This window comes from Limulus polyphemus, unplaced genomic scaffold (genome assembly GCF_000517525.1).
Source record: "Limulus polyphemus unplaced genomic scaffold, Limulus_polyphemus-2.1.2 Scaffold196, whole genome shotgun sequence".
Lineage (NCBI taxonomy): Eukaryota > Metazoa > Arthropoda > Merostomata > Xiphosura > Limulidae > Limulus > Limulus polyphemus.
The window spans coordinates 827,897-839,847 of NW_013665806.1; the positions used below are offsets into that span (position 1 = coordinate 827,897).

Here is an 11,951-nt window from a genome sequence, read left to right on the forward strand (position 1 = left end):
CACTATGATCCATATGTGATCCTAAGTAGTCTTTAGTACATTTAAATTGACAATTAAACAATTTCTGTATACAAAACTATTTACCAGAAGGTAAAATATTCGTTTTTGTTCTTACCCATCGAAAGTCTCGAGGGACTTCAGTCTTTACTTCCTGATAAGTGATATTGAAAAGGCCTGATCTCATATTCAGTAGAACTGTATGGTGAATGTTGTACACGACCGCCGTCCCGCCATCCTCGTGAAGTCAACAGAATAAAGGCCGAGCCTGACACGAATACCTTTGGTATTATAAATTAATAAGAACAATATGATTTTCAGCTGTTTTTTTTTTGTTCAACCGCGCTTTCCTGTTATCATATTAATGCTTTCCAGTGTATTCGAAAAGGCTGTTGAATAAAAGAGAATAGTTGAAAATCGTTTTTGTTGCGGCATAGCGGCTCATAGAATGGCTCTGAGTTTTCAAGTACAAACTTTCAGCTCATAGCAACGTCATTTCTTGACCGATTTGAGATCTAATTACAGCTTTGGACTCAAGAGGTCAAACCCTTCCCATTGATGTACTTGATCACACCCAAGGTCCCATTAGATTAATTTACTCTAATCCTGCCTAAAAGAACTTTAATTTCAGAGTAGGCTGGTAGAGATCTTGATGAATAATAAAATCGAATCGAGTATACGCGCGCCCCACGCTTGGTATTGCTCGCGCACAAAAATATAGCTAATAAAAAGGTAAACAATCTCATAGATTAATTTACTTTAATCCTGCTTAAAAGAATTTCAAGTGCCGCGACTATTGAGGATTCTTTCTTGTTATTATATATATCTATAGTTATCACTTTATGAGTAAGTGTTGTGTTGTAAATATAAATATATATATATACATACAACCTATTGACCGAATTTTGTACCAGATGGTAATAAAGTGAAAAGTTTGATACAAAGTTACGTTAATCCAGGAATTAAGAAGATGCTACATTATGTACATACTTAAATGCATTTTAAAATAAATTTTAAATCTAAATACATGGATAGGTATTTTTATACACAGGGTCGGCCTTAGTAGGGTGCGGGGCCTAAGGCGAATACTCAAGATTAGATTCTCGAATTTGAATACTAGAACTATATGATCGACCCGGACATTGAGACGCGGGGCCTGAGGCGGTTGCTCCAATGGTATCACCCTAAGGCCGGCCCTGTGTATATAACTGTAAATGAGATTGGAATATTCAACATCTATCCACATTACTTATATATTAATAGTACACTTAACTCAGGCGACAAAGCGATTGGAAAGCTTGTGAAGTTCAAGATTTACAAGTGAAGCAGCTTCTTAATTTAAAATGAACTGCTAATCGACCTTATCGTTGCAATATAAACGGACAAAGTCAGTTTAACAAATACAAAATCAGAACTTTAAGGCCTGTCTTAGGCTATTACAGCTCTATAAATCTTAAGATATCTGTACAATATGCCTGCTATTTACTCTTAATTGAGCTTTCTAAATTCTTAGGGAAATAAGTTTAAAAGAACATTCATCGTATAATGTTAAGGGCTGGGCATGGCCTAGTCGTTAGAGTTTGTTCTTTTTTGGAGTTATGCACAAAGCTACACAATGGGCTATTTGTGCTCTGCCCACCACGGGTATCGAAACCCGGTTTCAAGCATTGTAAGTCCGCAGACATACCGCTGTGCCACTGGGGGCAGTCGTTAGAGTGCCGGAATATGAATACGTGATTCAATGTTTCGCGTCTCGATGCCGCAAAATCGCCCTCCAAACTTTGGGGTCGTGGGTACGTTATAAGGGTGACTGTCAAATCCTACTATCGATTAGAGTAACCCAATAGTTGGCGGTGGGTGCTATTGACTAGCTGCCTCTCCTATAGTTATCAGTTCAAAATTAGTGACCGTTACAGCAGATGGTTGTTGTTATTTTAGCTCAAAGCTGTACAATTGGCTATCTGCACTCTGTCCACTGCGAGGAATTGAGCCCCAGATTTTGGCGTTTTGAGTCCTTAAACTTATTGCTAGCTCACCAGGGGACGCCACAACTAGTCCTTTTGTAATGTGGCTGAAACAAACAAACAAGTATAACGTTGGCTAAAATGCACGTCATTCGTAAATGAAATTATGCAAAAAATTATTAGTCTATTTTATCCCCATATGCATCAATTGATGAAAATGATCAGCCGTTGATCAATTCATTATAACAATTCTATATATATATATATATATACAGAGTAGTACCAAAATTATGTTTCCTATTTTGAAGTTTAATACTTAACTAACTAAGCAAATGCAACTATGCAGTTTTCAATATCTTGTAGCTAACTCAAACAGTAGACTTCTTCATGGGCACCATAAGTGGCTCTCAGCACGTCTAACCGATATTCGATTTCAGTTCACGTTCGCTGCACCATGTCCACAGTTGCAGCGGCGATGCCATCCTATATCCGTTTTTTTTAACTCCGTGATGTTTGCTATAGGCGTGTGATACACGATATCCTTAACATACCCCCACATTTCTTTCCTGAACTGGAGTCTGTAATTACGCTGCACCACAGTCACTGACTTGGTCTTTGTAAGCCTAACAACACATTAAGCCTTTTCTTGCATGGTTTCCAATTTACACGGTAACATTACTCAATGGAGTGAAAACGAACATGACAATAAAACTGTTTGAGTTGGGCTACAAGATGTTGAAAACTGCATGGCTGTATTTCATTAGTTATTTAATTATTAAATTTTAAAATAGGAAAGATAATTTTGTACCACCTTAAATACATGGATAGTAAATTAAATGTCTCAGCCACATTAGAGTAAGTAGCATGTATAAAATATCTAATCGGTAGATGTACTACGTTATTCATACTAACCAAGCACTATAAGTGTGAAAAATGGTTTAGAATAAATTGGCTTTTTTATGACATTCATTTCTTAAAATTCACCATTACCTAAGTCTTCATTTTATCATTTTAATAAACGTAGTGGCGTGAAATTTGTAAGTTCTTAAGTGAAACCAAGAACATTTTTTTATAAGTTAACGCAGTTGCAAATAAATTTGCTTTTTCTCACCTAATATGTAATTTCAATTTTATTCGAAGCTTAACTTTGTATTGTTTTATTTCCTATTCACTTCTGACGACCAGTGGTGGCAACGCTTCGTGTCACGTGACTTGTCAACGCCTTCACGCTACTCGTGGTTTAACATTATATGAACTAGTATATAAAAGTTAAAATGACGGATACTACTAGTCTGTGTGAAGTAGAGGGTTAAATGTTGTTGGATGAGAAATAAGCAGCTTTAATAAAAACATTAACATTCTCAAACACATTCATTTTTAGGACTTTATACATGTATTTTAAAATTTTAGGGTTTAATATTTTTATATTTATAGTAAAAACTCTTAATCCTAAAATTATAATTAAGTTAAAGTTTTGAAACAAATTTTTCACTCGACTACCTAAGCATAAGAACAACGGCTGTTCACAATGTCTAAACGGGTCCAGGACTCCTACAACGTTCCTTCTACGGAGAAACTGGACACAGAAATTACAGAAAAGAACCCTAAAACCACTGATGTGGACGGCGAATACGTGCAGGCTGAGGGACGGTTGAAACAGAACTCCGCAGCCTCTTGGCTCGGACAGGGAACGAACGGGGAAGCGGGATGCCGGTTACTGGCCCTTTGCCAGCGGGGTGATTGGCTTGGTGTGGACGGCTTGCTGAAACGTGTGAACAAAGATGATATACCTCCTGATCTAGCTGATGAGGTAAGAAGTAGTTTGTTTAACTTACAGACCATGTGATAAAGTTTATATATGCTCTCAACACATTGTACAAGTATATTTAACACCTTGTCCTATGAGTAATTCGCATAAGAAATGGTGTTCAGGTGAATTATGTATCGTAAAATTTCAACACCTACAATGGATTTCGCAGCTTAACACTTAACCTCTCGTTCTTGAGTTGAAGGTTTCTTAGATTTCTGATCTGTAGAGGGTTGAATTAAACTATTAACAGTTTCTACATTATACGATATATCGTCAACACGTAATAACGACAGACAATATTTGTACAGTACAATGGTTGCTACGTTTTTAACTTTTCATCGTATTTCAATCACACTCTAAAGTTTTAGGAATATATTCCCACGTCCAAATTGTTTGATAAAATAAATTACTTTGACATTGAAGATGTTAAATCAAGGCCAAAACCTATCCAAACACCCATAAAATAAGACAACAATAACAATAATAATGTAGTATATAACGCTATCTAAGCTCTTAAGATAACGTAATTTACAACAAAACCACAATATCTGAATACTCCCTGAAACTGGAAGGAACTTGAGGTTTCTAAACCTTAAGACAAGAAGGATAGAGCTTGATGTGAGCCTAAACGAACACACAGTAAGGTTTTATAAGCAAACATTATTATTATACCTGGAAATGATCATATCTTATTGTCGGGATGCTGCTTCTTATTGTTATTCGTGTCAAATAATTCGAATGTTTTAACTGTTCGTACCTGTACAGGATGGTTCAGCGAGATTTGTACAAAAACTTTTAACACCAGACAGACAGACAGACAACCAGTGGCAGATTTAGTGGATGGTCCCGTGGTGACCACCACCCAAATTCCATATATGTTTTTTTTTTTCAAATCAACAAAATCAAGAACTGAAAAAAAATATCCGGACCATCCTCGTGGACAAGAACAGTGGCCCGCTCGTAGGTGTCGCATCTTAAATTGGCCCTGATCAAATTTCTAATGATTAAGAAAGTAGCCTATTATTTCGAAAATTTCAAATTTCAAAATCCGCTATTGGACAATTCTACTTTATATACATGTATAAAGCTTAAAACACAATTTATTTGTTTTAGGCTGACCCAATAAATGTCATCCGTGAATAATCTTTTTAACAGCAGATTTTTAAATATATATCTAAAGAAGAATTAATAACCATAAGCCATTTTCACGCACACAACCTCCACAAAATTACTCATACAACAACCACAAATTCTATAAATATAGTATTTATGAGATTCACAGCTTCAACGGAAATATGATTTATTTAGTCCTTCAAGGAATAGAAGAAAGTATCATCGTCAATAACTTCGGTAATCGCAATATTGAATGCAAACTAAAAATACAAAGTTTAGTTTCATGAGTAATAACTTTTATTAATGCATAATCCTCTCAAAACTCAAATAGATGGCGCTCAGTAGAGAGCGAAAATTCACCCAAATAAGATATATCGAACAGAATCATCTTTTTTCTAGAACTATCTTATTTCATACGCAATTTTTATTTAAGATCATTATACATAATCAATTCTCTGCTTTAGAAGTCTCATGCTTCATAAAAATCTTGTTTTAGAATCGTCATATCTCATAGTAAATCATATTTTAAAATAATCATACCTCATAGTAAATCATATTTTAAAATAATCATACCTCATAGTAAATCATATTTTAAAATAATCATACCTCATAGTAAATCATATTTTAGGATCATCATACCTCATGAGAAATGTTGTTTTAGAATCACTATACCTCATCAGAAATATTTTTCGAATCTACATACCTCGTAAGTAATCTTTTTCAAATCTTCATACCTCGTAAGTAATCTTATTTTAGATTCATCGTACCTCATAAGAAATCTTGTTTTACAATCGTCATACCTCATAATAGATCTTTTTAGATTCATCATACCTCGAAAGATATTTGGTTTTAAACCCAACATATCTCATAAAATATATTGCTTTAGAAGCGCACGCTGCCATAAAAATCTCATTGTAGAATTGTTATACCGCGAATCTTTATATGTTGGCAATGATGTTATTTTTCCAGATATGTCAATAGTTTCGACATTGAAATTAAACACTGTGTTTATTAAGCCTCTCTGTTTTTCTTGTTTATAGCGGTTCGTTTTCACGTATATGCTAGCTTTAAATAGCATCAAATACTTCAGAAATCTGAGTGAAATAAACAGGAAACAGCGAGCACGAATGTATCAAACTGGGTGTGTGATGGGAATAAACTAACTAATCTATTCTTTGAACTCCTTTTTTTTACTCAACTGTGTAATAAATTGGTAAAATATTTTTAGAACATAACATTTCGTTGTTCTATTATTTCTTTCTCGCGAAAGACTAATAAGAATGAAGTTGCAGCAATGATCAAAAACAAACTAAAAAAAGTTTGTAAATCGACCCCACAATGGAAACGGATATATATAATGTTTTCACCTTATGGGAAAAGTCTTCACACTTGGTAGGATATCGCAGTAAATAAGGGTCTTTTTCTCAAACAACGATAACCTGGCTAATGTTTTCTGGTCGACTTTTCTTGTGACTGGAACCTCCTGACCGCGACACAGAAGTGAATGGAATCCTCTGACCAAGATACAGAATTTTCTGTATAAGAATCGTGCTTAATGTTTCTAATTCTTTTAACTTTCTAACTTTCATGGCAAAATAAGATATATTGTCATAATGAAAACTTGAGGAGCCTTATGCCGCCTTTCAAGAATCTTAGACTGTTAGTTTGCAGTCAAGCACAAACCTATCTGTGCTATGCTCACCACGAATATCGAAACCCGGTTTCTAGTGTTATAAATCCACAGACTTACCGCTGGGGGGGGGGCAAGAATCTTGGAAACTAAGGGATATGAAACAGCACTGTTGTTGGAAGTTAAACGTTTCCAAACTGCTTTAAATATACTTTTTAATACAAAAAAACAACAACAAAAAAAACGATACATTGAATATGAATAGTAAGTTTTGCCTCATCAGATGTAGGATAATGTATTATATACGTGTACAAGCGAAATAACGTCACTAGACAAACACTTTAATAAACTTGAATGTAAAGAATTACATAAGTAAACTGAAAAGTAATATATAGACAGACAGAGTAGAAAGTGTCGGTTTAGCATACGTTATTAGTTGGACTCTGGTAGAACAATACAAAAACCTAATGAAACATGTAGTATATATGGATTGTAGCATGCCACTACATTAATGCATATAAAAACATAATGGAATATGTAGTGTATATGGATTGAGACATGTCGCTAAAGTAAGAGAAGTATTAATGGAATATATAGTATATATGAATTGAGACATGCTCCAAAACTAAATTAAAAGAACTGTAACGCCTGCAGTGATATAAGATAGCTTGTTAAGACTAATTCCTGTATATCGACGTGTAGAAATTTTGAATACAAAGCTAAAGTTCCAAATTTAATATCAGACTTGGAACAATTCTACCCATGGTTATTATACTTACATAAAACTTTAATACAGTTTTTAAATGTGTAATTTCTTTTTCCTTTCCTAATCATTAAGTATGGTAATACTTAATAGTAGGAATCGTGAAGAAACAAAATGGCAGCCATAAAAGATGCCCGTTTAAAACCACCTTTTAAAAGTCTGAATATATTAACAATGACTATTTCACAGTATTGGCTGAGCAAAACTAGCTTATTGTGCTTGTAAAGCCGCCTAAACCGCTATATACGTGTTAATGGAGTGAATCAAATTTTCACTATTTCAAAAATTTTTTAATCTAAATAAGTAAGTAAGTGACTTTTCCAGACAAGCGTACTGAAAAAAAAAGAAAACCTTATTGCTCTAATTCTTTCACAGAGCTTTTTCGTCTGGGGTCCCAGTGATTCCTTTTTTGTACCGAAAATAATACTAGTGTATAATATATATAACAGACGACGTATACTTTGGGCATCATGAACCACGATAGTGGTTCATAATAGGGTTTGCCCAGGAATTTCACAAAAATTCTAATAGAACATAGGGCAAAAACCATCTTAAAAAGCAGACTTGTTTTTGAAACAACACTTAAGACCTTCTATCTCAATGACTAAGGCTGCTAAAGTATTGATATTAGGAAACAAGTTGATTTTCTTATTGTTAGACAAAATACAATATTCATCAATTTGTTTTTCATAATATTATTAATCATATTATTCTTTTCTAAAAGCCTAGAAAAAAATTGGCTAAGAATATTTTATTCAAACATTGACAAACCCACTAAAACGACTCCTACAAAGGCCATAGGACTATTTTTATGTTGATTCTTGAAAGAGAATGAGAGATTTTTATCAGTGTTTTAGTCGTTACTGGCCAAGTTTCTCTTCGAAGCCTACAGCAAACACGGATAAGTATACTGCGACAAAATCTATGCATAGCTACTAAACAAACTCCTGCAAAGGATGTGGGACTATTTTTAAGTTGATTCTTGAAAGTCGAGATTTCCACCCTCTAAAATTCTTTAAATTCTTCTTCGCTACTAACATAAGCTCTTCGAAGCCATTCAAGCATCGCAGAATTGTTAAAACCATTTAATCACCATTATACTAGTTAAAAATGCTTCGTTTTATTAAATTAAACAATGTGAATATTTATAACAATGACTCCAGTCTTATTATTATTGATTATAGTTTCACAATCCGCTACGGAAAACACGCCTACCAATATTTTATTGAAACTTGGACAATAGGAATGAATGTAATATTGAGTATGTCATAGGGTAATTTTAAAATTAATTCAACCGCCTTTGTTTTTTCGCTCTGAAAAATTTTTCCAAGTCCTTCACTTTCCGTCATTGAAAAAATCCAGTGTTTTACTAATGCGATTTAATTGGAAAATAATTTGTGCAACTTATAAAACATTAATTGGAAACATTTCTGTTGTACTTTGTCTCGCGATAGACAATTACCATAGTAGATTTCTCTATTCTTTTGAGTGGTTATTTATTCTACTGATTTTCGTACTTCGCTTGTTAAACTTTCTCAAACTACAAATCCATATTTTGACTCTACTAAAACTGATAAGTACTGTAGACATGGAGTCAAAATAGAGATTTGTAAGTTGAGAAAATAATGTAGACACTATTTCCAGCCTAGTTTGTTTACTTTTTTTAGTGGTGATGACTAGCTGCCTTTCCTTCTAGTCTTACACTGCTAAATTAGGGACGGCTAGGGCAGATAGCCCTCGTGTAGCTTTGCGCGAAATCCAAAACATACAAACATTTTTTTAAAGTCTCTAATTGTAGGCTTGAAGATATAATCTTTGCATTTTGACTCAACTTATTTCTGTACTTTTTTGATGATCCCTACTCCCCTTTTTATATTAACAATTTTAAATTACCATATATAACGAGATTTGAGGGTGGTTTGATAAATATCCTGTTGAGTAATAAAATCGAATCAAGTGTACGCGCGCCCCACGCTTGGTATTGCTGGCGCACAAAAATATAGCTAATAAAAGGAAACAAACAAGTACAATAAAACATTTTCAAATTTTATAAATACAAGTAGAGATCGATATGTACGTAACCTAGCTAGCTATGGTAATATAGAAAGTTTTAATGCTACAAACATTATTGAAACAAGAAAGTCATAGCTATAAAAACTGAGTTACTCAGAATTTAAAAAAAATTATCCATACTTATATCAGACTAACGTAATTACAGTGATTTGCGAAAGTGGGGATATTTTAAAAAATCTTCAGTCACTCAGTTTTTTAATTTTGAATATCTTGTTTGAATACTTTTTCTAGCATTAAAACTTTTTATATTACTATAACTAGCTAGGTTAAGTATATTTCGATCCTTACTTGTCTTTATAAGCTGATTTCAAGTATACAGTTCCAATATAAAAAGTAATTCTGGACTGTTAGATGTCTCGTGTCTTGTCAAGAGTTTCGTTTGATGTAATATGATCGTTTTCTTATTTTATTGCAAAGCTGCACAAAGAGCTATCTAGACATAATGTTGTGCCACCTGGGACAAATGTAACATGAAACTAAAATACTTGTGTAACGGCAACTTCCACCAGTAACAACTTATGATAATAGTCTAAGCTAGCAATAATTCTCATGTGTTCATTGGGTATATGTATTTTGCTAGATCTGTACATATACAAAACCTTTTTACTTAACTTTTCAGTATATTATAACTTTACATAAGGCATTTCACTGCACATACTAACAAACTCTGATTGGATGATTTTCAAAATGGTTTTTCATGAGACTGATTGACTTATGTCTGATTTAAAGTTAAACTAACTGGTTCCAGCGAAAATTCATCTTAGTTGAAGATTATCTTCTTTAATTAACACCTATATAAAAAATTCGGGGTTCAGTCTCTGCTGCGGGCTCAATGTTTATAATTCATTATGTCTCAAACTTCACTACTAACAATAAAACAATTTACTCATATAGCTTATATTGGATTGTTTTCAAATAAACGTTTTGTAGTAGTTGGTTATTGGAATTTCTAAATTTCTTATTGCCTAAAAGTATTAAAAAAAGTTGAAGTGTTGTCACGTCAGATTTTATCAATTTGTTCTCAACGGATGGGTGGCAACAAGAGGCTAAAATCGCCCGTTGCATCACAAACAAAAAAACAACATTCAAATGGAAAAGAAATGTGTCTTCAACGGCTGTATGTAATCTTGAACGTGTTATTTATAATACAAATGTAATGTTGTACACGACACGTCGATGGTAATATTCGTTAAAGTTGGGCTGGACCTCGACTAGTGGTTAGCGTATTCGAAGCACGAATTCGGGGGTTCATGGTTTGCGTGCCGTTGTTGCAAAAACGTGCCTTGCACTTTTGGGGCTGTGGGTGAATTACGTGACGGACAAGAATAACCCAAGAGTTGGCGTTTGGTGCTGTTGACTAGCTGCTTTCCTTCTAGTCCGTTAGTTCAAAATTAGAGCCGTCTGTAAACCACTAGCTTTTGGTAAATTTGTGCGTAACAAAATTAATAGAAAAGATATAGAAAAAAACACACGACATAATTTGATTTGGAACGATCCTTTATAAAGTACGGAATTTATTTTTGTAGGAATTGTTATGCATATTGAGGCATAATTTGTGTGAGGTTCAAGTCCGCGGTCCAAGAAGGACGTGGCCTCCTTAAACTACGAAAGTGCAACGCTTGCGTGGAATGGCAAAGCACTGTGGGAAAGATGCAATACTAAACGAGTCCACACTGAGAAATCGTTCTGTTTTTCACTCACACAAAGGGCTCAGTAACATTAGTGACCTGTATCATACAAAGGGCTTAGTAACATTAGTGGCCTCTTTCAGACTCACACAAAAGACTCAAAAGTGGCCTGTATAATGGACCAGGTAACACTAGTGACCTGTATCGCCTTCACACAGATCTCAGTACACTAGTGACCTGTTTCTTACTCACATAAAGGGTTAAGTAATACTAATAACCTGTTTCGTTCCTCACACACAGCTCAGTAACACTGGTGGCTTGTTTCGTCCTCACACAGAGCTCAGTAACAGTGGTGGCTTGTTTCGTCCTTACACAGAGCTCAGTTCCAGTGATAGCTAGTTTCGCCCTCACACAGAGCTCAGTAACATGAGTGTTCTGTTTCGCCCTCACATAGAGCTCAATAACTCTGGTGGCTTATTTCGCCCTCACACAGAGCTCAGTAACAGTGGTGGCTTGTTTCGTCCTCACATAGAGCTCAGTAACAGTGGTGGCTAGTTTCGCCCTCACACACAGCTCAGTAACACTGGTGGCTTGTTTCGTCCTCACATAGAGCTCAGTAACAGTGGTGGCTTGTTTCGTTCTTACACAGAGCTCAGTTTCAGTGATGGCTAGTTTCGCCCTCATACAGAGCTCAGTAACTCTGGTGGCTTATTTTGCCCTCACACAGGGCTCAGTAACAGTGGAGGATTGTTTCGCCCTCACACAGAGCTCAGTAACATGAGTGTCCTGTTTCGCCCTCACACACACAGCTCAGTAACTCTGGTGGCTTATTTCGCCCTCACACAGAGCTCGGTAACAGTGGAGGATTGTTTGCCCTCATACAAAGTTCAGTAATCAAAGATCTACTCCCCATGGATCTTCTTTGTCGCAGTATTAGATGTTCAGGCGATAAATGGCTAGTATTGTCAGAGTT

The 11,951-nt window shown here is 34.9% G+C and overlaps 1 protein-coding gene across 1 annotated transcript in view; it reads left to right on the forward strand.

Moving 5' to 3' along the window:
- Positions 1-3,489: 3,489 nt before the first annotated feature.
- The window catches only part of LOC106478280 (ankyrin-1-like), a gene marked incomplete at its 3' end in the record, with an annotated part of 57,015 nt that continues 48,553 nt past the window's right edge, over positions 3,490-11,951 (forward strand). The window contains exon 1 of the mRNA XM_013938811.1: positions 3,490-3,771. Within this exon, the coding sequence (XP_013794265.1) occupies positions 3,490-3,771 (282 nt within the window). The remainder of the gene's footprint in view (positions 3,772-11,951) is intronic.